Source organism: Aythya ferina (genome assembly GCF_964211825.1).
Source record: "Aythya ferina genome assembly, chromosome: 3".
NCBI classification, from domain to species: Eukaryota; Metazoa; Chordata; class Aves; order Anseriformes; family Anatidae; genus Aythya; species Aythya ferina.
Genome location: NC_140298.1, coordinates 22,819,865 through 22,847,574, shown reverse-complemented (window position 1 = coordinate 22,847,574; position 27,710 = coordinate 22,819,865). Strand labels below are relative to the sequence as shown.

Here is a 27,710-nt window from a genome sequence, read left to right as displayed (position 1 = left end):
GGTGTGTGGGCCTGTATGCTAGCTGCTAAAAATAAGACGCCCAATCTGCTAGCTCCAGGATATTTATTTGGTGGATGCTGGAGCAGAATACAGGGAATCACTTACTGTATTCTAGGAGAATTGTTCAGATAAGTAATAAAAGCAACATTTCTCGTCATCTCCAATTCACAATTTTTCTATAACAATATTAAAACAAACAAACAAACAAAAAAAAACAACCTAATTTTCTTTGGCAGCTTACAAGCTAAAGGACTGAAGAATGCTACCTGCTCTCCAACTAGAAGAGGTTAATACACTATTTGTGTTAAGCCTAGAAGCTGAATGCAAATACCCTCAGCCCCTTTTCAATTCTGTCACTTCCTGAACATCTCTTTGGAGTCCCAGACCTTTGTGCTAAACAGGCTTTCATTTCACAGGGCAGTGCCCAAAGGCACCAAATAGTGGTGGCAACAGATCTGGGCCCAAATGGCTCCTATGCAGCTGGGGAGGGTGCCTGCTCCTGGGATTTCTCCAACCAGCCTTTGGTGGGCTGCAACCCAAACGCTGGTCCTGAAAAATACCCCCAGGTCTGGAGGAAAAGCCCAATAATTTGCTTCTGCTTCTATTACAAGCTTCCCTTTGTCACTAAAAGTGGAAAAAGAATATTATATATATTTTCACACAGGCAGAAAGACCAAAAAAGAGGGGACAAATATAATCTACTTTTGTTTCTGAAGGGCAGTTTACAATTGCTTTTACAGAAACTGATCCTTTACAAAATAAACTTCAGAATAGAGGCATGGGACTTACCTTTTAGTGTTTAGGTGTTTGCTTTACATCTCAGAGGTGTATACTATGCTTTTCTGTTATTTGATCCAATACCTCAAATATCAAAGGACTTGTTATTAAAGCTGTCATGCGAAACACTTCTGTTGAAACAGACCCTTATTACATATGTACATAAGCCATGTGTGTGACCTGTTAACAAGTCCTTTAGGGAAACAGAACCTATTTTTAATAATCTTCTGTGACATATTTCATTTCTTTCTAAAATAACACTGCAGGTCAGGGTTTATATGAACAAAAGGAACAAAAAACCCCATAGTCAGTCTCACTCCATTAAACAGTTCTTTGACAACAGTATAGGCTAGATGAGTATCAGCTTGGGAAGTTTCATGGGAACTTGAAAGACTTGAAATATTTTAAAAGTGCTTTGAACCATATCTTTTTGATAGCCTAGTAACAACTTGAAATACAGTCACAGTCTTCATTATTAAAGGTGACTTAGAAAGTTTCCTTGCAGCTATCTGAATAAGTTAGCTGCAGAATTGTTTGCAGGGGGTCTCAGGAAGGAAGTGGTATAAATTTAATTTAAAGAATAGAAAACATACTCAAAAGCCTCTCGGATTAATATAGCTTTTCAGATCCACACAAGTTATATTCATGGAGCACCTTTGTTTTGAAGGCTCAGGAAGCAGCTTCCTTGACCTAGGCTGCCACCAGAAGTCCTCTGAAGCCAATGCAGCTGCAGCCAGTGCACCTCAGCTGAGGACCCCAACCGACATGCTTTGTCTTACTCTTATCTCAAAAGCAGATTTGAAGAGATTCCAGGTAGACTGGAGACCAATCCAAAGCTTAGCAGCTCTACAATAGATCTGATACTTGTTAATGGAGCCTTTGGAGCTCCTGTAGGCAGCAAAGTGCTTTATAGTACTGGACTTGTTCACTGATTTTGCTATAAACATTTGCATATATACCTCCTGAAGTTCAGCTCCACAAGTTCAGGGGTATTTCATATCCTTGTTCTACTGGGTTGATTGCCTGGATATACAAAATACACTCACAGCTAACTACAGGTCCCAAAGAGAATAAAACCTGTTCCTTCGCTGGGTGGTCCTTTGCTGTTCAGTACACAGCTGCAGATCTTAATTTCCATAAAACAACAGGAAGCCTTTCTTTGAAACCTCAAATCAGATAAAGCCTCCACTGCCAGAAATTGCAAAGAGGGTGATGTCTGGTAGCATGCTACAGGTACTAGGGGCTCTCAACAAGCCCTCCCAGCAGAAAGTAAAGTCAAGAGTTAAATCTGCTTGACAAAGCAGGAAGCAAGAGCAATAGTATTGCATTCTGATCCCTTCCAAACACCTAGCATTGTTGCTGCACCCAGCAACAAGCGAGGATGCAGTACAGAAGTGTTCCTATGCTGTCTGTTTAGATTGTGGAACTCAACACTTGGATGTCTGGTTTAAGCTCCTCCATTACTATTTCATTGAAAAGTGCAGATGTTCTGAGCATAGACACTTTGACAGCAGCTAAACAGAAACCAAGTGCTGCTTTATAGCAACTGAAACTAATCAAATTTCTCATTAAATTTATGGCTCCTGTGCAAGCAGTGCACTTGGGTAAACATCATCAACACAGATGAGCCACACAGCTCCAACATCACCAAAGACTGTGTATCCATTACAGCAACTTGATTGTCACTGAACCAGGAAGCACCTACGTAATGTTGAGAATGAAGGTCATTTCACTGCGTCTGTGTGCAGGCAGAGAGAGTATTTCAAGCAGGCTAATAGTCAAAGCAGTGCTTCAAAATAGTATGTGTATATAGGTACGTGTATCTATGTGTATCCACAGCTAGGTTTCACATTTACCTTCTCTAGCTCAAACTCAAGGTCATAACTGTCCATTTCAAAATAATAATAATAAAGAGTATCACCAACATTACAAATTACTTTGGATCCAGGAATCGGTCTGGCTTTTTTTTAGCACATTCAGCAGTAACAGCAGTAAACATTGTAATTAGCACTTGTCTAATACTTCATGAAATATGAGATTGAGCAGGAAGCAGCATATGTGCCTGTAGGTGATTTAGCCTCACAGGTCTAATGCTGAGAAGACTTTTTTCATTTCTAAAAGCTAAAAGGGTACAACTTAAAATGTATGTTGTGAGCAGAAATTTGTCATTTTTCTGACTATAATTGTGTGGGAAATATAGTCTAATTATACATATAATTCATTGGCCAGTTGGCCTCGTTTCCTCTCCTTCCAAAATTCACTCATTTAGGAAGGAAATCAAATCATTTCCTCACAATTTGGAAATTGACTTATAACCTTTAGCTGTACTGTGACAAGTTTTAGGGGTCCTACATCAGCTGCCTTTCCAGAGAGCTTATGTTGCCACACTATACTCCAGGCACAGCACCATTAGTGCTAAACAAAACAGTAATAGCTGCTGCCAGCAAAGCAATGGTGAACTTTGAGAAAACAAAACAAAATAAACACTATGATATGTCAGTAGATATTCCCCCCCCCTTTTTCTTTTTTTTTTAAAAAAAAAAAAAAAAAAGGAACCAAAAGGAACCAAAGGAACTTTTTTTTTTTTTTTTTTAAAAAAAAAAAAAAAAAAAGGAACCAAAAAGCCATAAGTATTTATCGTTATCACAGGCTGAGAAGCCTTATTATTAAGCCAGGATCCCATTGTGATTTATGAGAAGAGGCAACCTGCACAATTCAGGCTCCACCCTGGGAGCTCCTTGATATGGACAGCTTACTGTATCTTCTTCGATTTGTGTTAATGCTGGCATCACAGGAACCTGAACATAATGCATTACTTGTATATAAAGGTGGTCCCAATCCATTCGCATCTAGGCACCCCATGTGAACCATCTTATTTTACCAAGTTACTGCAGAGCAGCCAATTCTCAGCTGATTCCTGTCAGAGGGAAGGTTAATAGCTGCTCAAACACAAGCTTAGCCAAAGATATTACACCCCCAAGTAAGGTTTAGAGACAGTGCTCTGCATTGCTCAAGGCAGGCAATGATATTTTTAAGGACAAGCTCACTGCTGCAACTCTTCCAATACGATTCTTCCCAAGCACATGTTAAACAGATTTGCCCCTAGTGCTTCCGCAGGAAGTTGGATTGCATAATGAGTTTTTAGGAGACTGAAGTGCCAATGTCATTCACTCTCCCAGATGCTAAGATGTTAATTCATACCATAAAAGAGCTGTAAAGGATTTCATGCTGCATTTGGCATCTTGCAAGGATGAGATTCTGAAATTGCTTAGTCCTGAGTCAGAGAAGTAAATAGCACATCTAAGTATACCCCTCTCATTTCACTGACTCTTCTGCCTAATTGTGCATCAAACATGTACCATCCTCTGCAAAGCCCAGAGCAATTTCCCTTTCACCAGTTGTAAAAACTGGGCCTGAACCAGTAAAGAGGAACCCCTTACAGATGTTGCTTGTTGGGAAAGCACCAACTCCTCGCTGCTACAGACCTCTGGCTTCACCATGGTATGGAGGACATGGCAGGGACACCAGGAGTCCCGCTCCGCCATGTCCCCAGAAACAGCTTTCTGTGCTTCACTCAGGAACAACAAGAATGCCTGGAGAAGCTGGAAAAATTAGGTTTTCTGGTCTAACCCTATAAAACTTTCCTTCTTCCTCTAAAGGGCCACTTCCCAGGCTTACCACCATTATTTCTACATCTACAAGGAAAAGGCAGAGGTTATAACAGCATAAGGCATACACCTGTACCAAGAAAAGACTCAAAGAAATAGTTACAAAACAAGTCTGAGCATTCTCACTCTCATTTTTTCCCTGCATCTATGTTTTCTTGGGAGAGAAGGTTCTTTTATTTTTATATTTTTTTCACACCACCTTAAATTCTCCAGTTTTACTTACTTCACACACAGATGTCTAGGGCTAAGAGGAACCTTCTAAGCCAGTGACTTAGGTCCTGTCCCACTGAATGCATAGTAATTTCAAAAATAATTAGGTTGAAGGTGAGCTTGAGAAGGTTTTTGGTCATAGCTGCTCTACAGGCTGAAGCTTTTTGATCCTCTCTTCTATATGTACAGCAGCAACTTTTTTCCTATTTCTAGTTTAAATATTTCATGACGCTTTTATTGTGATTTATCCTCTTTTCTGCAAGGGGAACTTTACCTTTCAAGTAAGAGCTCTTGGCTGAAACAGCTTTTTTGCAAGGTCCTGTCTCACACTTCCTCTTTAAACTTGAATAGGAGGAGCAAGATTTTTTTTTTTTTAATTTATTATTATTATTATTATTTTAATAAGAGATGCAGATAGATGGGGATAAAAAGGTAACCTTGACATCTTCTATGCCCTTCCAGTTTGAATGCTATTCCCTGAATGTAGCAGCCAGGATGGCAGAGAGAAGTGCTGGGGAAGGCTGGTGATACATGTACATTTTCTCTCCCCATTGGAAATGCCTATGCTATGAACATTGGGTGGGTGACCTCTACCAATCAGATCAGCCATCACACCAGGGGCACTTTTTTCAGATGTTTCACAAGTTTTTGCATGCCTGTCTGGGATCAGCTGTTTCTGGGTCAGCTCATAGGAGGCATCCAGGTACCTCCCACGGAGTACAGGTAACAGAAAGCACTATAAAAGTCCCAGTATCTTATCTTTACAATCATAGTAATCATGGTACTGAAACATAAAGCCTAAGTCAATATAAATTGTTATCTACTGCTCTAAGATATTAAATCATGCTACGTATCGAACTCTTTCCTTGATTTCTCCATTATCTTATTTCTAATGAAGCAAGAGTTGTGCCACTTCATTCTGCAGTATATGCACCTACACAAAGAAACTATGTCTGGGCACAAATAATCCACAGGGAACCAGGATAATTTAGCACTTTTAGAGCAAATTTTTTTCCTAGACTTTGTGCACACCTCAGAAAGTAACACAGAACCACAGAAATGCTTCCTACTTTTTGCAATATGCAAATACACCAAGAAATCCATGAGTCTCTGAATTTCCCAGTAGCAAGCAAAGGCTTCCACCTACCCAACCTTTGATCCACAACAAGCTAGCAACCCAGAAAACAGCTTAAGCTATAAAACACCTAGTCTCCAGTACAGGCTAGGCATGCCTACCCTTCTCAGGACAGCCAGTGAGCCAGAGAAAAACTCACCTGATTTCAGAGTTCCCACTAGATTTCAGTTTCCATTAGACTCATAAGCAGAGCTGTAATAGTCCTTGGTGCTACTTCAAGTCAGACCTTCAAAGAAAGAACTAAAATGAAATAGCTAGGTAAAACTTCATTCTATCAATCAAATCTTCTCAAAAAAAAAAAAAAAAAAAAAAAAAAAAAAAAAAGGAATGAAGAACCCAGCACCCTCCTTCAAGCAACACTGAGCATTTGCCCTCTGCTCACCTTCTAAGCCCCTACCTCTCCCAGCTGCACTGGTTTGGGACTAGTTAAGGTAGCACAGGTTATCTACTCTGCACCACCCAGCTGGGCTTTGCAACCCACAAACCCAAATGCTTGCTCTCTCTGGCTATGCTCTTTGTTTCCTGAAGATATTAGAAAGCTTAGCTAAAACTGCCTGCTTTCACAGCTTCATCAAAAAATCAAAATAACAAAAGCCTAACTAGACCATTAAAATTACCACTGTGTTCATCCTTAGAGAACCTACAATACACAACAAAACAAGAATTATTTGCTGAACCAATATAGAATCTGACAGGATCTTGCAAAACACATAATGCTGGCATTTTAGTCTATGTAGGAGTGTGATATAGTGGTGAAAGGACCAGCTCAGCGAAATGTTATTTTTTAATGAGCTTTTCCACCTTGGATTGTGTATGTTTTTAGGTGATTGCTGGCTCCTGGCTGCCATTGCATCTCTGACTTTGAATCCAGATGTTCTGTACCGTGTTGTTCCCAAAGCTCAAAGTTTCCAGGAGGACTATGCTGGCATCTTTCATTTCCAGGTATCTCTCTCATTAGTGTACTGAGAATAAAAGAGGAAAAGCAGTTTTTTTTTTTTTTTTTTTTTTTTTAATCTTTGACACAGGCTGAATATTCAAGAATTAGTGTGTAAGTGAAATTGATAGGGTGAAGAAAAGAACAGAGTTAAATGCTGTATAATGTTAATCGACATTTACTCACTGGGTAGGCTCTGCTGTCTTACAGCTGATAGGGCTGTAGCAAGTTACACAGTTTTTGTAAACTGAGCCAAACTATCATACCATGAGAGCCATGCCAACATCTGTCTTGCTGACTGTTGAGAGGGAATCTAGGCTGATGAGGTTACTTCCTCCCTTCCCTCTCCACTGCTTTGTCTACATTTCCTTGCTTGCAGACCATAGAAGTTAGACTCAAGCATGAGCAGTGTGGATTCACCCTGCAAAACTAAAGGAGGTGTTTGGGTGAGGACAGATGTTATAGAGCACATACCTATACCTTCCTCCTGCTCATCTCAATAGAGGGGTTATTGTGTTTATTATCCTCTTTCCTTTACCTCCAGGACTGTGTCAGATTCTGTAAATGAACTGTAAATGGTTCAAGTGCTCGTGCAAAAAATTAGTCTTAGCAGTGTTTCACACATTTCCCAATATTTTCAGGAGGCACTGGCACTATTGAGTGCTTCCCATTTTGGGTGACATCTTGCAGCATTTTTAGAGGCATGATTCCCTCCCCCCGTGGATTGGACCTTAGAAGACTAGACAAGAAAACAGGACTTTTGAGACTCCTGTCAACTCACTAGCTTTCTGGACCCTTCACTATGTAATCTCTGCATGGAGAATGGGCTATTCTAGATGTTATGTAGAAGAAGTTACTGTTAATGGTACCTATCAGCAACTCTTTAATAGTGTTTAAGGAGCCTGCTCAGCATTTCACAGGGATTTGCCTCAATTGCAAGGAAGAGGAAGGTGGTAGTGCAGAGTCATTATTTATACATCAGCCCTAATCATCTCTTCATCTCTTCTTTTTGTTAGTTCTGGCAGTATGGGGAGTGGGTGGATGTCGTGGTGGATGACCGGCTGCCTACCAAGAATGGGAAGCTGCTCTTTGTGCACTCGGAGGAAGGCAACGAGTTCTGGAGTGCACTGCTGGAGAAGGCCTATGCCAAGTATGGTGGCTGGCTGGGAGGTAGCACTCCTGGGTGTTCAAAAGTTGTCTGATCACACTGATGATCAGACAGACCTACAGATAATCAATTATTTCTTTCTGCAGTGCACATGCTTACAAGTGGAGATGGCCCCATACATATCTCTGTCATTTCCCCACACAGGCTAAACGGCTCTTACGAAGCTCTCACTGGAGGGTCCACTGTAGAAGGGTTTGAGGATTTTACTGGAGGCATCTCAGAGTCCTATAATCTGCGGAGGGCTCCTTCAAACTTGTACCAAATCATCCAGAAGGCTCTGAGAGCTGGGTCACTTCTCGGCTGTTCCATTGATGTGAGACTGCCTTCTCTTCTCTTCTCTTCTCTTCTCTTCTCTTCTCTTCTCTTCTCTTCTCTTCTCTTCTCTTCTCTTCTCTTCTCTTCTCTTCTCTTCTCTTCTCTTCTCTTCTCTTCTCTTCTCTTCTCTTCTCTTCTCTTCTCTTCTCTTCTCTTCTCTTCTCTTCTCTTCTCTTCTCTTCTCTTCTCTTCTCTTCTCTTCTCTTCTCTTCTCTTCTCTTCTCTTCTCTTCTCTTCTCTTCTCTTCTCTTCTCTTCTCTTCTCTTCTCTTCTCTGAAGGCTTGTACCAATGTTAGGCATAAGGAGGAAGGTCTGAATTAAAAGCAAACAGAAATCAGTGGCAGACTTAATTGATTTCAGTTATAAAATCTTTGGACAAGGTCCAAAAAAAGAACTCCCATCATGCCTCCCTTTTTATAAGACAGTCTGTTATAATGCTTAGAATAATGAGCAAGGGACTGGTCTTCCTGAACTCTGTTCTCATTCTCTGAGTATCTTTTCCCATTCAAATCATGTGTAACGTCAGCTCCATACACTCCTTGGTTTGTACCTGACTTGGGTACTTTGCTATAGTTTGTACTCTGACTCTGGCTTTGATTTTCAATCAAAAAAATAATTGATACCTACAAACTCTCTCAAGTTACAGACGATGTCTGTATGTGTTTTGGAAACTCCATGCCTTTCATATGCTGTTTCATAATCTTGTTTTGAATCCTGGCTTATGGCATGTAGGATTGCCAGAGCTCTGATTTTGATATGCTGGATCCTAACCAAGGTGGGTTTGAGCTGAGTTCACATGTGCATATCTCTGCAGGTGACTGGATCTGTTACCTGAAAGGGGAATCGGTTCTAGATTTAAATTTAATTAAGTCTCTGCTGTTCAGACTCTCTGACTGCATATTTGAGGGCATGAAACTCCGGAGGTGAACTCTTGCTGTGAATCTCACTTCTATTTAATATACATTGCATCAGGAATATTTATACTTGTTGTGCATACCACTTTGTATATCTTCCCCCATATTAACCTGCTAATGAAAGCTGTGTTAGTACACAATATATGGCCGTAAGTGTGAATATTTTTAATGCCCAAGGTAACTCGTGCATCTGAAACAGAAGCAATCACAAGTCTGAAGCTGGTAAAGGGACACGCTTATTCTGTCACTGGAGCAGAGGAGGTAAGCCAGCTTTTCTGCAGCTCATCCAGACTGGCTGAAGTGTTTGTACCAGCCATTATACAAAACAGCTTGCAACGGTGTGGTGACTTCAACTTTCTGATGTCTTTCTGTGACTGACCAATTAAAAATGCTTCATGTATTCATGCTGCATAAGGTGGGAGCATGTACTTTGCCAATCAACTCTAATGGGAAAGGAGTCAAAGCCTCTAGTGAACAACTCCAACAGTCTCACCTGCCCAGCCTGCCACAGATATTCACATTTCTCTGAAACTGGAGTCATTACAGAGATGTCCGTGCCAAGTAATCTCTTTCTAACCTTGCTGTGTTGTACAGTATCTTTTAAGGATGTAGATATTCCACTGTTTTGTAGCTGATATTTTTCCTTGCAGGTTGCTGTCATTATATGAAATGGTGAGTGCTGCAGTTAATGGCTCACTTGGTGGCACAGGATAATGTAAAAATTAGGGTGGAAGACATCTAACTATTGCAAACTGTAATGGACTGCATCACTCGAGGACAAATCATGTTTTATCCTTTCTGAAAAGCAATTGCTCCACGATGATTGGAATAATGGGAGTGCTCAGGTTCTGTTTGTTGTGGATCTTTTAGGTACATTACCGAGGATGGCCAGAGAAACTTGTGAGGCTTAGAAATCCCTGGGGTGAAGTGGAATGGACTGGAGCCTGGAGCGATAAGTAGGTGTTTATATGCTCATGCCTCTCCCTGTTCAGTATATTTTGGTATCTTTTAAAAATTAAATTAGGAGTATGCAGTTTAATCAAATCACAAAGCATGTTTAGGAAAGATAGTAAATCAGTTGGAATAAAACGCTATTAATTTGTTAGGAAAGCTAGGTATTGATCCATTCTGCCTCAGGCAGAGCTTTCTAATAAGAGAGAACAGTCCAAGTTTTAACTGCAAGCAGTCTAATGCAAGCCATACCCATGTCATTTTGCAAGATGACTTTTCTCAGACTGATCCGATTGATACTGCCAAGACCTTAACAGGACAGGCAAACTAATTCCATTGCTGAAAAATACAGCAGGGCTACAACATTGAAGCAGGCCTCTGCTTCAGCTCTGAGTTTGCTGGGCTCTAAATCTGGCAAATATTTGAATTCTACAGGAGAATCACGAAAGAAATGGGGATGTTGACTCAGCTAAGGACAAGAAGTTTGAATAGCTATCAAAAGCTGTCAGGGCTTGGAATCTCATGGGAGTGGCAGTGACAACCCCTCATTTATTTTTATTTTTAGAATGGCATGGGTTTTACTATTATTTGGGCCAAGATGTATTTTTTGCAAGCACTTATTCTGAGATCTCATATTCCCTTCCTAACCACAGTGCAGGTGCTGATGTAGAAAATACAGATAAACATCAGAATTATTCATATCTTTATCAGAGCTGCTTCACTCAGCCCCTGCCCATGGCAAGGAGGGGTTGGAATTAGAAGATCTTTAAGGTCTCTTCCAACCTGAACCATTCCATGGTTCCAAGATAATGTGCCTCCAGCACACACATGCCATACCCTGATTTTGCTGCACCTGTTTAACCATGGGACAACCCTGCTGAGACAGGTACCAAACTGCACAGCCACGTGGGAGCAGATTGAAGCAGAATCTGGCTTGTTGCACAGTATTGAAGTGGGAAAGAGGCAATACTGTTTTTTTTTTTTTTTTTTTTTTAATCATATTTTCTAATTCCGTCTTTTTGTGTTCTTGTTCATTGGTGACCCCAGCAGTGAAGATTTTTATCATTTCCCTAGGGAGAATATGAGGCAACCCAATAGCTCTTACAATTGAGAAGCTCTGCCCAACTTTCAGGCTGCATGTTACTTAATCCAGACAGTCTGTGATTCGTACATTTTGGCACCTGACAGTGATGATTCAATTCAAGGCTTATTTGTTGAAAATATGGTTGCAGTCTGATTCCAGCCCTGTTTGGTATGTTGCAGTGTGTACCTCCCCTGGAAGGGGCAGAAGGTCTAGTTGTTGCAGAAATACATAGTCCTTTGTCAGGTGTGACTGAAAGCAGAAACTGTCTGATCTTGTTGCAAAATGAAATACAGCTGAGCAATACTGCTTTTGTCTTTTGTCTGCAGTGCTCCTGAATGGAACTATATTGATCCCAAACAAAAGCAGGCTCTGGATAAGCAAATAGATGATGGAGAGTTTTGGTGAGAATCATTCAGTTAGCTTATTCTTTTGGACATTTTATATGCGTGTATAGTTTTTAAGCAGTCCTTTCAGTTGTATGGAGGGAAACTGCCAGCACCAGAAGAGTTAATAGTGTCATGCTTGAGTTGTTTGTTAGCCTCTTGTTTATCTCCCTTCCCATTCAAACATTACCTTTTGTTAGAGCTTGCATAACTCAGTGCTTACCCAAAATATAGCGACCAGATGGTAATAAAATTAATGATGTGGCAAGAATGAACCTCAGATGCTCTATATTTTGAGGCTTTTTTTTTTTTTTTTTTTTTTTTTTTTTTCCTAAATGCTACACACTAATGAAAAGGTTTAGATTGGCAGCAGGGGAAGAGTCTGTTTACCCAGACCTAATGGAAAGCCCATCCAAGCTAGTTGATTATTGTGGGTCAGTACTGAGCCCACGTCACTCTGTCCTAGACCAGAAAGATAATTGCTCATCATCTTTCAGTGCAATCAGCAGTGTGAGACACAAGGTAGCAAAAGCAAAGAACAGACCTCTCCATGCAGCATGGGGTGATCAATGTCTATCACTCATGCAGACCTACTAGGAATGGTAAAAACAAACATCAACAAGTGAATTAAAACAAAATACCAAACTGAGCTAATTTTTCTGCAGAGTAACTCTTAAGGACCAAATCTTGCTCACATTAAGTAGCATCTTACTGCATGTTTTGATCTATCAGTTTTAGTGAGTTTAAGTTTACTTACAAATCCACAAGGTATTGCCCATGACCAGGGATGACAGAAGATGGTACAACTGAGCCCATAATGTGTAACAGCTGTTGAGAACGGTTGTCTTCACAAGATACAGTTAATTCAGGGAGTGGGAAATTTTGCTTCCCAAAAGCCTATTATAAGTTTAACAGTTCAATTAAATGGGGATTTGGGCAGCTCTGTAGGGCCAATGCTTGCTGTTCCACTGGGAGAGACATCCTTCTGCAGTTGTTTTGACTGTAACAGGCTGATGAACTAACCCTGATCTTTTCGTGCACCAGGATGGCGTTTTCTGATTTTCAAAGGCAGTTCACGCGACTGGAGATCTGTAATTTGACTCCCGACACACTGACAGGCAACCAAGTCAACAAATGGGACCTGACCATGTTCAATGGACAGTGGAGACGGGGTTCAACTGCTGGGGGTTGCCAGAACTACCCAGGTGGAGACCCAGCTTAGTAGTTTGGTGAAACAACCAACGAACCCATGAAAATTACTGCTTGTGAACCAGGGGGTTGCCATAGGTGGGAAAGGTTTGGAGGTTCAGTGCTTTCTGTGGGGTTTAGATAGCAAGCAGAAGTTTGGCAATCTAAACCAAGATCTAAGTCACACTTATTTCCTCATCAGGGGTTGTCAGCTCACTGAGCGTTTAGTTCATGGCAGAATTCTTTTTTTTTTTTTTTTTTCTTTGTGTGCTTTCTTTGCTTACATAGCTTTTGCTACTGACTGGAGCAATCCTCCAAAGAGAAAGGAAGGCCAGGAAAGTGGCACAGATTTGTGGCAGTGTTGTAGTGTTGTTTCACATTCACTTTTGGGTTAGACCTCTAGAGAGGCTGCCTGGCATTTGGTCCTCTTGCAATATCAGCCTTAGCCAAGGATATTTCCTGTAGATACATGGCTGGCTAGAATTAATGGTATCAGTTCCTCCTTCTTTGTCATTACACCCCAGGAAATACCTTGGTGCTTTGATTTGCCATGGCTCCAACTGATACTCAGCATAGCTGTAGAAGCATGAAACCATATGTTACATATGTACTGGAAAGGTTTGGATATAATCCAGGCAAAAGTCTTTCCAAACAGTATCTGCAATTCTATTGACAACCACTTTGGCTACAATAACAAAATCTTACCCTTTTTGTCTTGTCTTGGGGATTTTTAGCAACATACTGGATCAATCCCCAGTTTAAAATCCGTCTGGATGAACCAGATGATGACCATGATGGGAGTTTGAATGAGCCATGCTGTACTATACTGGTGGGCTTGATGCAGAAGAACCGCAGGAGGCAGAAGAAAATGGGAGAAGGTCTACTTAGTATTGGTTATTCACTCTATCAGGTATATATACATATATATATATTTTTTTCTCCTCATTTAAGGTTTTATTCTCTGTTCTGTTACCCTGGAAAAAATTAGCCATGTGCTACATCTTGACATTCAGCACTACAATGCAATAAGAACTGGGTTTTACAAGATGGTTGAAAACCTCTCATTTCTTCCTGACCCACATAATATGGGAAGATTCAGAAAAAAATTGGTTCAATTTTTGTTCCATTTTAACAGGAGAGAGGTGTAAAATTGGAGGCAATTAATTTAGCAACAGTCTCATTGAGAGACTTCTCTTTTCAGCATCTGAATGGGAACAGGCTCAGGGTGCCTGGCAATTCCAGATAAGTGGTTCTGATTACAGCTTATCATTAGTGCTCAGTAGTTGCTTTCTTTATTTCTTTCTCCTTTTATTTGAAAATTGTTTTGATTCATTGTCTATGATGCTATTGTTCTGTTTCAGTGGGTTTTTGGTTTTCTTTCTTTCTTTCTTTCTTTCTTTTTTTTTTTTTTTTTCCTATTTTGATTTTCACAGTGTTTCTTCTGTCTCCATAAATATAATGTAGGGAAAAAATCTACAGTGCCACCTCTAACTTCTGTGATGTGAGGGCAGAGAAATAAATGGAATAATTTCCAAACAGTATTATCATTCCCAACATCATATCTGGAGAAAAGCAATTAAATGTTGTATAGATTCCTCTGGATAAAGATTATTAAACATCACAGGTGGGCACAGATGGGAATGGCTGTCTTTTAGTAATAAATCTTGTGAAGGATGGTTCTAAACTCTGAAGGGTTTTTCCTAGTTTCTGAAGTAAATGGTTCTCACTGTGTACATTTTTGAGTTGCTATCTGCATGACATCAAGCACCTCAGGCTATTGGCATCCTAGGATTTTCACATTAAGGATGTTTGCCTGCTCATACCACTGAGTACAACCTTGGAGAAGATAGCAGAGCATCTATTTCTTTCTATTTACATCTATTTCATCCCATCTGCCTCCTCTGGGACCTTTTCCATAGTAGGATAGACCTAAGTGACTCTTAACAAGATGAAGGATTTCTTTTGAAAGAAATAGCTGCTAGATCATCTCATGTAGACATGCAGCTATGATCCAAGTTCCTCAGGCCATGTGCTGCTGCAGATTTATATCATTGATGTTGATGCTGTGTCTGAGAAGGTCCAGTTAGAACAACTTGGATGGTGATCTAAAGCAGATATCTGTATAAGAGAAGGTGAAAATGCGTGTGTTTAAACCTACCTGCCCTGCAAAGATTTTGTAAGTTATGTAGCTCAAACTATGTAGTGACAATTACTGTAAATGTTCCCATCCATGAGCTTCTGGCCTTCCAATGTGTTGGATAAAAGGAACAAGATCCATGGTCCCCAGAGGCCATCTCAGGCAGTTCGGAAGCATTGTATGAGTGATATTTCCAAAAATTCTTCTGGGACTTAGGAGCACACTCTCTTTGGCTTTCAATGGAATCTCTGCTTCCAAGACCACCAGCTGATTTTGAAAAAGCTAACATATTCGAAGGTACAAATTTGTACATATTTAGTTAATATAGGAAGGGACAAATCTTGAAATTTGTCGCTTGTTTTATTTGCCTTACAACAATCTAGTCATCCTCAGGCTAACTGCTGGTGACAGTAACCTTATATTTTCATCAGCATTCCAGTAACAGCAGGCTAGCAGAGTCTGCTGTAATAAATTCCGTTTGTCTTCATTTAGCAAAGTAGGGCTAACCTGTTGACACTCCTGACTGAATATTTCAAGGCTTACCAAAATGTATCCAATGGATAGTATCATTCACAATACCGTATCTGGAGAAAAGCAATTGTGTAGAATCCTCTGGATGAAAATCACATTTTCTTTTGGAACAGTTCTAGTTAGTGCAAGCCAGAACTTCACGTATAACTGATACTATACAACCTGTTTGTAAGTGGAAATGAAAAATAAGTGTCTGAAGGAGACTTTATGTGATATTTTATTTCTAATGACAGAAGTGCCTGTGTACCAGCCCTTTAACATCAACTCATTCTCTTCCTTTCAGATTCCTCAGGAGGTATGTAATCGCTGTGGAAGACTTCTAGCCTACGGATGAGCACCTCCTGTGTCAATTTAGCTACCAGGAGGATTTCTTCCTTACTAATGACAGTTCTTCTGGAGAGCTTTGTTCTTTTATCACAGGATAACTATTTCATGTTCTGAATAACCTTTTCCAGGGGACTGTGGGGCATGAGGCTTTATTACACACATCCAAGTCCTAATCCTGATCTCATTTATACTTGTTGAAATTTGGCTTCCACTAATTGTGTACAACAGAGATCAGAATTTGCCTGTTTAGGAGAAGTGAAGGCACAGTCTTTGCACTCCAAAACTGAGAAAATGTAGCTGATGTTGTTTAGAAGAACTGCCAGACTCTGTGGACTCATTCCTTTTATAGTTCTGAGCTGGGGCTCCTAGTAATGAAAAAACAAAAACCAAACCAGCTCAACCTTCCCTAATCCTCCCAAATGTCAATACCAAGTTAAAGAGATTTTTCATTCCTGAAGAAAGAGACCCCAGGAATGTCTGGCAGTAGGAATAGTCTGTACTCATTACTGAGGTCCAGCACTCTGTACTGCCAATTTCTCCTAGGCTTTTCAACCCTATTCTTCCCTCTCAGTTAATGAATATGTGGTTTTGTAGCAATTAAGTATGTTCTTTTAACAGCCTTGCAGATGCAAAGAGAAAATGAGCTTTACATGTTGAAAAAGATATGGGATCTGACTTCTTAATCTTTGCAGTTCCCACTTAACTTATGGTAGAGTGGAAAGTTGAATAAATACCAAATCCAATCTTATCTATGGAACAAAAGAGGGGAAAAGGGCATATTACTCTACATTTTACAACAGAAATACTGATTTATTTTAAAATGTTTGATAACATCTTTCTATGCTCTGATTTTACACAGCCAGAAATCTTATCTGTGTGTAATGTTTTATGTTCTGTGTCAACAATGTAGCAGTTATTGTGGATCACTGAATCACACTTTTTGAAAGACATCCCTGTGGAGCTAAAGTAATGAATAGAAGATTTAAAGCAAAGATGTTATTCATACACTACTGTTTCTTGCTATATCAGTTTTCTGTTTTGTGAGCTATTAGTGTTTCACGTTTAATAATATATTGATATCAAGGAGAAGTTAAGTACTATTTTCCACATAATCCAAAGCAATAACTTTAGTATTGCTAACAGAAGTAGGGTAAATCATCTAATTTAGCTACAAAAGTCTCACCCTTATGACTTCTACTTTGTCCTGTTTACTGTTCTTTTCTGTCTGTTTAAAGAAATTAGAGACTACAACTCCTATGCAATTAGAACATTTACCCCTTACCATAAATGGTTTAAAGACATTCAACAATTTAAACTTTTTTACATGAAGCCTTTGGAAGCAAAAAATGCTCAATAGATGAACAACATCAGTAAGAACAGGTATTGGTTTGACCACGTTTGAGTGCACATTATGATTTTTTTAGTTATTCTATATCACACATTACAAAGACACATGAAAAGATAATCTTTATAGAGAAAGATACATATCTCTTCTAATTATCTGCCTGACTGTTTCCCATGACCGAACCCTGGTGGTTATCTTTTATACCGTCACTTGAGGGTTTATTATTTTATGCTAAGAAAAACCTGAGATAGCTTTTAAGCATTGAAATTTAAATAGGGTGTCTGGCTTGCAAGTGAATTGTCAAATGGTTTCTAACATAAACGCATTTCCCACAGCTGGAAAATAGCACAGATATTCATCTGAACCGTGCTTTCTTCGCAAGGAACCAACCAATAGCCCAGTCTGGGACTTATGTCAACCTACGTGAGGTCTCCAGCCGTATTAAATTGCCCAAGGGGGAGTACCTCATTGTGCCATCCACATTTGAACCTTACAAAAATGGAGAGTTCTGCCTTCGAGTTTTTTCTGAGAAACAGGCTAAAACTCAGTGAGTATCTTCTTTGTAAAACCTCCTCTTCTGCTGGTTAGACACATGAATGCAAAGGTCAGATGTTGCACTCTGTGTGAGAGACCCACGTCCTGTGCTCTATCTACCAGCCAGTAAGCAGAAAAATAGGCCCATTTCTAGGACCTGTTTTCTTCTGTGGCCTACCATATGTGACACACACATCCATGTTGCAAAGTCATGGCCCTTCAAGTGGCCTACAGCATATACTGATGTGGTAACTAGATACCTCAGGTCTATGTAATAGAAGTTCCCACAGCTAAAGAGTGCAGAGGAAAGACCTGGGAGTAGGATAATGGTTTTAAGAAGGGTTGTTTCAACAGCAGCCACTGAGTGAAAAAAAACAGGAGCCAGGATCCAAGATAAGAGCAACAAGACTGGATTTGTCAAGGAAAATATTGTCAAAAAAGTCGGAGACAGAGGAAGGATGGGGAATGCAGGGAACAGGGAACCTGGAGGCTTGCTTTGTGCGTTTGGTAACACCTTCTATTAAAACAGCTTGTTTTAATGATGATTTTAAGTGCAAAAGGTACAGTCATCATTCCTGTTTTTTTTTTTTATTCTTTTTTTCTTAGGATGATTGGTGATATGGTGGCTGCAAAACCATATGAGGTAAACAACTTAACTGGGCAGACTGTTTTTTTGTAATGGACTTTGCTCCACTATCTGAAAGAAAAATTAATGCAGGATTTTTATTTATCTCCTGAGCTGAGATCACAGTAGGTGTTTATGCTCAGGAAAAATATATTTTGGTTCCATTGATTCTTTACTTATCTCTATGGCTTAGTTTCACATGTATTTTCATGTACCTAGGATCACGTGGCACAGAAACTGCACCCTTGTAGACTTGGTTGAAATACATTAAACTGTCCTTTCATCCCATACAGGTAGAATAAGGTGAGGAGGGCATTGAGTGATCCTTTTCATAGAAACAAATAGTATTCCCAAAGCCTGAGAGAAACTGCAAATGCAGACTTCCAAGAAAGTACTGAATTAAGACAGTCACATTATTGCCCTGGCCATGTGCAGGAACATTTTATCTGCAGCTATTTTATAAGACTATCTTGGTAACAGAAGAAAAAATTTTCATCAACTTTAGAAAGTATTTACTCCCAAATAAAGCCAGTCCATGACTCTTCTTGATTTTGCTTCTGTCTTGCTATTTCTGTAAAGCAAGTGCTCATTTTCCCTTGTCATAGATTGTTCCCTGTAAAGGTACTTTACCACATGCCCGTCTTGCTTTTTAGAACCATGTTGTAAATTAGACTCTTGGTCATCTTCTTCCTGTAGCCTCATGTTGATAACAAAGATATAGATGATGAGTTCAAGACTCTATTTCAAAAACTCTCTGGAGAGGTAAGTGGATTAAAATGGAATTAAAAAAATGGGATCTCTCACTCTTATGATTATGCAAATATTTGGCCTGCCAATTCCTCCTACTGTCTGGTCTTCAAAAACCAGGCCGTTCTCCCCTTTTATTAACTCACAGCTTCAGTTCAATTTATTTTACAATAGAACAGTTCTATTACATTTTCCCTCTTATTGGTGCAAAATGTGATTTGTTCCCATAGTAATTCTGGCATGCAATGACTGAAAATATGGGTGATGGGAGTGAGGACTGTGAAAATATTATTGCATAGTGAAATAAATTGCTCTTGGAGCTAGCATATAATTCTGACAATTGGCTATTTGGCCAATTTCTTCCTTTTGGCTTAGAAGTCCAGGAATCAGAAAGCTGTTGGCTGAATGTTCGCTCCCTTACTGTGTTTTATAAACCTCAGTATCCACTGGCTGCTATGCTAACCTGTGGCTACTACTTTGCTCTTAATGAACAAGTGGCCAGTGTCAATGAAGAGGGAAAACACCTTATTAGTTAGAAAGGCTTTTGTGAGTTTTGAGAGGGGAATTTTATTTTTTGACTGTAGTTTCCTTAAGCCTGTAAAATCTCAAATACTCTTCTGAACTTTTATAGCTGAAAAAATCCTCAACTCAGTCAAACCTGCTAAAAAGTTAACATTTACTCAGTCATGTCCCTATGGCACCTAAAAAACCTTGTATTTCCCACTTGAAAGGGTAGGAAATATTCATGGCTTCTGAGGAACATCTATGTGATGTCAGCTGGCAATGGTGGTGTTAAAAAAAGAATAGAAGGTTTTGCCCTCGGGTAGGGATGGAAGTAAAATAATGCTGATGTCTGACAGTGAATGAGTTTAGTTTGCTTCAAATGCTTTTCATGCTAACACCTAAAACTTGTTTTCTGTCCAGGACTGCGAAGTGACTGCAATTGAACTTCAAACTATTCTAAATAAGGTTTTGGCGAAGAGTGAGTATTGTTATGTACTTTGCATTGAATGGAGCTCAAAGGCAGGGGCTGAAGTGATGAGACAAAGTTGTTCTTTTCTCCAGAGTGAACATCTTCATGTCAGTATTTTAGCACACAAATGGGATCTATGCTTACAAAACCCAGCTTTGTCAGCTAAGGACAATGAAAAAAAAATGAGGTTTTCATCCCAGCTGGGCTTTTCCTGGCTTGTTGAACTTCTAATATGGGTGATAGACTTTTACCACTCCCAAAACCAAGAACATCTCCTGCTTCTTTGTTTAAAAATCCATGTAAATCAGTTGGAAGGAAATAGTTGAAGAAATGGCAGAGCACTTGCTTTACTATCAAGATTTTAAGGCAGCTGGCACCTGGATGGCCTGCAGAAAAGTATTTGTCTAAAAGTATTTCTGTCTTTGACTTCTGTTTTGTACAGGAAAGGATATTAAAAGTGATGGATTCAACATTAATACTTGCAGGGAGATGATCAGCCTTTTAGATGTATCCTTTGAACGTCATTTCATCTTCTTTAAAGTTTCTGGAATTCCTTAGCAGAACTTCTTAACAAGATAAGGCTAAGTTTATACTTCTATTGTCTGGGAACATAAAATTGAGCCAAGCATCTGTATGCTTAGGGTGTCAGAAACCGGAACCATTTAATCCTCAGCTGTTTCTCTCACCTAATCTGTGTCTCGCATTGCTTAAACTTTTTCCGAAAAATAGAGGAAGAGAAGCAGGAACCTTCTGCCTGGATGCACCACTGGTACAGTTTCAGATATGTACACAGCTTGCTTGGCTGGAGATAGGTTTCAAGCACACCCCCAGCTTCCATCTCTAAATCAGGTACTGCTTACAGACCACAGAGCTCAAAGCAACAGAGACAGGCTGGAGAGCTCTTCCCCTTCTGTAAAGTTTGTGGGACATATGGGAGCTAATGATCTATGAGTAGCCAGAGGGAAAGGGGAGGTCAGCCTGTCTGAACAGTGCTACTTTGATGCATGGGGAAGGCAGTTAGTGCAGTAGGAGGGTCAAGAGCTGTGCTGCCAGGATTGTACTAGTGTTTTCGTGATGTGTTTGTGCTGAGGTCAGAAGGGATCAGCTGTGGAGCACTGGCTATTAGGAGAACTGATGCCTCTGCCCTGCACTCCACAGTTTCCCAAACCAAAAGAGCAGCTCAAAAAGTACAGTGTCATGGGGGCCAACTCATTGTTTCTGCATAGTTTCCCGTAGGAAGGGAAGTTCAGAGACATGGGTAAGCACTGTGTAGCCTACTGTTGACTCTCTGCGGTTCCTTCCTCTCTCTGGTTTCTAACACTTGTCCACTACAAAGCCAATCCTTTTTTTTTTTTTTTTTTTTTTTTTTTTTCCAAAGTCCTTTGTTTTCCAGAGGACCTAAACCTACTGTTAACTATATAAAATTGTGCTTGTATATTTATCAATCCATATGTCATTAATTGAGACTGCATATAGCCTTGAAATTCTTGGCATACCTGTAGTTAAGGAAATATAAAGCTGTGGGCATGGGTGATCTACTTTTATCTGAACTGGTTGCTCTCATGTTTTGCTAAGGATAGACAAATTCTGACTTTTGAACCATTCCTTAACATACCCAGACTAATGGGACTGGCTCCTTGGGACTTATAGAATTCAAGACTCTTTGGATGAAGATTCAAAAGTATTTGGTAATATAACATTTCTGACTTTTCTCTCTTCTCTTGCAACTCTGAAGTGCAGATGCAGAACAATGAGAAGGGTTAAGATATGTATATGGAAGTTTTCCTTCTCATAGCTGAAGTTTGTTCCAGGGCTCAGAAGCATCTCTGATTTAAGAGGGCACCAGCAGATCTTCTCTCACTTCCTCACGGTTCTCCGTAATCCACAGTACCTTCTGGAAAACCAGATTAATGCTCTTTTGTTGTTGGCAAAGACAGCTCTTTGCTGCCTGCTGTATTAAAGCTCATATGAACATGTCTCTGCTGCTGAGGTATGTTACATTGCCAGCTGAGCCCTAGCATGCACAAGAAACATATTTTTAGGACCTATCAAAACTTGTCTTTGTATTTTTAAAACCTTGCACAAATGCAGAATTATTTTTTTTTTCTGACTAAATATATAATATCCCAAGAAGTTCACCCAGAATCAAGCAGTCTAAACGAACATCAAATTTGGACCTGCTTTGTTTAATAACATCCTTTTCAGAAAAGTCTGCTGCTATCATGCTTGATGGTGGTCAGCAGAGAGCATCTGTCCTGGAGGCTCACAAAGAGACATTCATTTCTCCTTTGTCCTGGGGCTGGTGTTTGCAGAGTGAGCCCTGAGAGCCAATTCCAATCTGAGCTGTAGGTCTGGGTGGTTTCTAATTCTGGATAATAAACCTGCTGGCAGTGGGAAGCATCTGTCATCTTGTCTGAAATATTAAGCAAAATGGACTTTGTCTGTTGCAGTGTTTGCCAAATGATAGGATATTTTCCTCAACAGCCTGCCACCATGTAACATGGAGGCAGGCAGACTGCCAGCCCATGGGAATGTGTTTCCCAGTCTGCGTTACTTGCCAGTAGCTACTTAAAATGTTTCCTTTGCTCATTAACATTTCAAAGAGCTTTGACTGGTAGGGGCAGCCCCTGGCCCCAGACATCAGGAACCTGAGGTTGTATCTGCGAGTAATTGAAGACCTATTTCCAAATTCCCTCATTCCTCTGCTGCAGGCAATCTATAAGAAAGTGGACAGTGACTACTCCGGTGCCATCAATGCCCACGAGATGCAAAATGCCCTCAGAGAGGCAGGTGAGTGCACTGCTTAGGGACACCATCAGATTGATGCTATCCCCCACTAAAAACAAGCACCAGCAGAACAGTAGAGACTTTTCACGGCTTTACTTCTCTCCCATCTCCTAGATCACAGCACTGCAACTGCCATTCTCTTGTCCAGACAGTCACACACTGCCATGTCCTTTTGCTGTTATAGACATCAAAACCCACCCTCTGTTCTGCATTTGGAACCATTGATATTTTTGTCCATGCTGTGATCATTTCTTATGCATCTGATTATTGCTTGTTCTATTTTTGGCCTCATTATTTCCTAACATAATTGTTCCTTTTCAGAACTATGTCCAAGCCTTCCTTTTCCTTTATTTCCTCCCACCATCTTTCTCTACAGTAGAGAAGGTGCAAGTGTGATAAAGTCATGACCAAGCCAGATCCTCTTTTTTTGGAGCAGTGCTAGCCAACTCAGTGGTATCTACAGAACCACTATTTTTTGATCTTTCATGCTCAGTGGAGTCTATGTGAAAGATCCAGAGACAGAAATATCACTACCATGGGCCTGAATACAACCCAATGTGCTATGTGAGCAATTGGCTCTACTGCAATCACTGCTATTCAGATGCTGCACCAAGACTGACTAATTAGGGGTTTATCTGGGGAACATAGGACTGCTTATGCTGTGAAACAACGTGAAATATGCAGTCTGACAAAATGCTGTGGAAGAAATTCATGACTCTCTTCACCCAGCACAATGGGCTTTGGAAAGGACCCACAGCAGAGGTGAGTGATGGAGTCCAGCAGACCTTCTGGGAGGAACAGTCCTCAACCCAGCTCTGCCCGCAGCTGCAGTAGTTCATGGATAAGTTGCATCAAAGACAGCATATTAATCTGCTGTGGCAGTGATTTTTGTTCTTCTCATGTCTTCAGGTTTCACGCTCAACAGTCAGGTGCAGCACAGCATTGCCATCCGCTATGCCTGCAGCAAGCTGACCATTGACTTTGATGGTTTTGTGGCCTGTATGATCCGCTTAGAGACCCTGTTCAGTAAGTGCATCTGTTTGTCAGTCAAGGGGGATTCCTGACAATTTTGGGTTTTCATTAAATTTTTGATTTTTTTAAATGTGAATGTAACAGATTGCGCAGAAATGGGAGAGTGCCAGCAAAAATGCATTTGTCTGAGAAATCAGAAGAGAAATAGCAAAAGCTTTACTGGCTGAATGATCATGGAGCGTGAGGATATGTTTTCATAACCTACTATGATCTTCTGCCTTACAGTTATCTCCACTTTATGTTCAGTGCTCTGCCCACCAAGTTGTCCCATCTCCTACAGATGGTACCATTTATCACTTACAGTCCTCATTCAGATCTGATTTACAGGTTTGTTACTGTATCATATCAGATGCTACTGCGTCGGATGCTGTCCTTGTCCTGCTGCCAAACTCTCAGTTTGCCGCTGTAAATCTAACTGTTCTACCCTATGAAGTGGTATACAAATTACTTATAAGGGGAAAGAACAGCTGTAGTATTCTCTCACAAAACCAGTCTAGATTGTGGCAAAAGGCCAGTCCTCTACATTTTGTAAGACATGCCAAACTCTGTGGTTTACATCTATTTATTTTTTTTTTTTACTCTCTTCTCCTTTTCAGAACTGTTCCATCTCCTAGATAAAAAAAAGAGTGGTGTTGTCCAGCTCTCTTTAGCAGAGGTGAGGTTGGTTGGATTAAAATACCATGTTTTTTAAGATACAGTAATGGACTGGAGTAGAATATTTCTTTAACATAAAGTAGTAAACATGACAATGATTCAAAGGGAAACATCTCTTATATTGCAAGGCTCTTCAGCTCAGAAGACTTGTCTGAAGTAGTAGAATGAATGTTTACCTTATATACTCAAAATACCTAAGGTTTCTTGAGAAGGTGTTTACACAGTGTGTTTCACTGTCTGCTTTGGAAGGCAGTGGTCACCTCATCAGAAAACACACAGCAAGAAAATATTCTTGTCTGGCAGAGAATGAACTGAACAATCTGCCAGAACTAGAAGAGGCCTTTTAAAATGCCAGGTCTCTTTTTTTCCTATTATTTTTCATGCAAATTTCTCCTGTTGAAGCTTTTATAAAAGCAATCAGCTTGAGTCTTCCCTTTGCAGAATACAAATATATCTCAGGAAACAGCTGGAAGAGACCCCAAGAGGTCTATCCAATTAATCCTTCCAGATGAGGACTGACTGAAAGGGAAGAAGATGGCTAGGAAGCCCCATGACCTTCAGTCACAGTTAGTTAAATCTAGCTGAAAGTGTATGTTGCATAATCTCAAATTTTTCAAAGACCATGCAGCTTGCCCTGCAGAACAGGTCCTGCCTTGAAAGAGGCCCCACTTGCATTGTCTGAAGCCAAACCTGGCAAAGAATTTCCATGAAGTTTGAGAGCAGATGGACCCTTAACATAAAGCAGATTACAACACGGTGACGGTCTTTCCAAGCTTTTTCTCCCAGAGCCATCGTGGAGTGCCCTGGTGGCACCCTATGAACATTCCAGATGGTCTGACTTCTTGTTCTGCTTCTCCCGCAGTGGCTGTGCTGCACTTTGGTTTGAACTACGATCAATGAATTCAGCAGAGACCTCTGAATGCAACATCGCTACTTTGACTTCTTCTTGTTATGGAAAGCAGACAGAAACTTGTTTTTTATTGCTGGCAAGTTATTTCTAAGCCCATTAAAAATGAAGTGATCTCCTGTCAGTTAGAAAGTAAATACACTCTTGAAAGAAAACCCAAACCAATAAATAAAACAAACCTAATCCTAACCTCCTTTTTTTTTTTTTTTTTTTTTTTTTTTTTTTTTTTTTATGCTGAACTGTCGCAAATTCTGACTTACCACAGATACCACAGATTGACCCAGATGGCTTTGATTTGACTTCTAACTATGCATAGAAATTCAGCAGAGTTCAAAATCCAGGAAGGGATCTTTGCTGACAGCAATATCTAGCATGTGCTTCACAGAGAGAAGCCCACACTCAGAGTGTGGCCAAAATTTGTGTTGCTGCTCTGACTAACTCCCTTACTAGCCAGTTGTCCTCTTTGGCTATGCCAAGTGCCCGCAGAAGCTAGGGGTTAAGAGCTCAGCCTCAGATGAGCTGCTGAGAGCCCAGGGAAATTGAGTGTGGACACAGCCCCAAACCCGAGCAGGGAATTAAGTAAACATATTGCAATTCCTCCACAAGTTATCAAAGTTACTTCAACTGACATTTTCTCCTTTGAATTCTTGCCCATAGTTGTATTTTGGTGTCCAGAAGTGGGGTCTGGAGTTTTAGGAGAAGAGGATGGAAGCCCAGAAGCTCATAAAGGCAAGCATAGGGGGAGGAATCTGACAGGTGCATGTAGAGAGCTGTCGAGTTTGAGTGTATGAAGGAGGTACTGATGTGGGTCATGATTCAGAGAAGAAGTTAATAGTCACTGGATAACAGTGCTATGCTTTCCGAAAATCTTGTAAAACCTTTAAAAGTATAAAATTCTCTGTGTTTAATTTCATGGTATTATGAAGAGCAGATAATAGCACAGCAATGCAATCAAGATAATCTAGGAGTCTTTTTAGCAATCAGAAAAGTATTTCTGTAACTTCGAGTAATGATCTGACAAGGTGACATATCTTTGACACTTCTCCCTGGGAGTTGAGGAATGCAGGCAAAGGGTTGTGTCCCCAGGGCAGACATGGGGCTAAGGCTCTGTCTACCTCTCCTCCAAGAGTGTGCTTAAGAGTTGCCTTTCTCCACACCCACTTGTTCCTGAGTTCTTTCTTCAAGCAGGAAGAAATGCCTTGTGACAGCCCCCAAGCCTCAGTTTGGCATCTCTGAGCATTTCTTGTTAGTACTGGCTACAGTTGTCTGACTAAAAGGGGAGCACAGCCTGTAACAGTGTGTCCCTCTACCTTCCTAATCGACGGTATTCACTTCTGTCATTTGGAAGTCCTCTCCCAGTAAAAGAGAAATAAATACCTTTTAGTTCAGGATGCAGGATAAAATCAGCCAGTGGGGAACTGTAGGTTTTACCCTGCTGTTGCTGTCCATTTATCACCAGCCATGACATGCACACAGCTGTCTTGGGTTGCCACCAGTTTCTTGGGGTAGATATTTGCCTCCTGAGCAACAATAGACAACTACATACCTCCACCTGCCTGGAAAACAGAGAAGCCTGGGGCAAGCTGAGGTCTCAAAAACCTTGAGAATTTTCTAGTGAGTGCTCTGCCTGTTTGGTAAGATGAACTTGTCCTTCTCTGCCCTATATCTTGAGTATGCAACACGTCTCCTTACTTACCATGCAGCAGGGTGAGCTAACAGCTTGCAGCTTCGGATTTGCTTTCTGCTCACATGCACTATTCATGAGTTCATTCCAATTATGATCACAGAGAAGCCTCTCTAAACAGGACTGGGAAAACTCTCATATACACAGAAACCCACTGCATGATCCCAGTTCTCCCCTTACATCAAACAAGATGCCCCCACCACAGTAATTCTCACAGTTATCTCAATGACTCTCACCCTCCTGTACAGCATGGGCAGAGTGCTGCACTCCATCTTCCTTTATCTTTGGGAAGCAGGCAGCTCCAGAGGAGCCACCTCCTCTTTCATTTATTCTTTGAGGACAGCATTTGAGTATCAGGTTTCAGACAACAATTGCTCAAAAATAAGCCCTTTCAAGGGATTGAATGCACTTCTCTTTTTCTCTTGATGCATCTGCAAAAAGATGATTAAAGTCCCCCTATTTTCCTTGCTTGTGCAGCAAGAGGAACAAATGTCTGTGCTCATTAAATCTCCCAGTTAGTCCTGATGGGGCTGTAATGCCTATTGACTGAAGTGCCTCTAGCAGCTTCTGTGGAAGCAGTGGGTTTTGGTGGGCTGAGCCAGGGTGTGGGTGTCTGGACTCCCTGCACTCTTGTACCTTGGTGCTTGGCCATATTTCGTTATCACATCTGAGAAGCGCTGGTTGCTCCTGTTAGATTTGA

General features: G+C 40.5%; 1 protein-coding gene across 5 annotated transcripts in view; it reads left to right on the top strand.

Moving 5' to 3' along the window:
- Window positions 1-25,515, top strand: part of CAPN8 (calpain 8) — a 29,296-nt gene extending 3,781 nt beyond the window's left edge. Inside the window, exons 3-21 of one of the 5 annotated variants that reach the window (XM_084513015.1) lie at window positions 6,614-6,732; window positions 7,741-7,874; window positions 8,037-8,205; window positions 9,299-9,382; window positions 9,992-10,077; window positions 11,483-11,557; window positions 12,584-12,744; window positions 13,462-13,637; window positions 15,679-15,690; window positions 17,403-17,614; window positions 18,208-18,244; window positions 18,923-18,988; window positions 19,898-19,955; window positions 20,389-20,453; window positions 21,566-21,634; window positions 22,658-22,736; window positions 23,643-23,759; window positions 24,362-24,420; window positions 25,282-25,515. In XM_084513015.1, the coding sequence (XP_084369141.1) occupies window positions 6,614-6,732; window positions 7,741-7,874; window positions 8,037-8,205; window positions 9,299-9,382; window positions 9,992-10,077; window positions 11,483-11,557; window positions 12,584-12,744; window positions 13,462-13,637; window positions 15,679-15,690; window positions 17,403-17,614; window positions 18,208-18,244; window positions 18,923-18,988; window positions 19,898-19,955; window positions 20,389-20,453; window positions 21,566-21,634; window positions 22,658-22,736; window positions 23,643-23,759; window positions 24,362-24,420; window positions 25,282-25,305 (1,802 nt within the window). In that variant the 3' untranslated portion in view covers window positions 25,306-25,515. Of the gene's footprint in view, window positions 1-6,613; window positions 6,733-7,740; window positions 7,875-8,036; window positions 8,206-9,298; window positions 9,383-9,991; window positions 10,078-11,482; window positions 11,558-12,583; window positions 12,745-13,461; window positions 13,638-15,678; window positions 15,691-17,402; window positions 17,615-18,207; window positions 18,245-18,922; window positions 18,989-19,897; window positions 19,956-20,388; window positions 20,454-21,565; window positions 21,635-21,757; window positions 22,737-23,381; window positions 23,474-23,642; window positions 23,760-24,361; window positions 24,421-25,281 lie in introns of those variants that run through there. The other 4 variants (XM_084513016.1, XM_084513017.1, XM_084513018.1 and 1 more) reach the window with 4 other exon arrangements.
- Window positions 25,516-27,710: the final 2,195 nt, after the last annotated feature.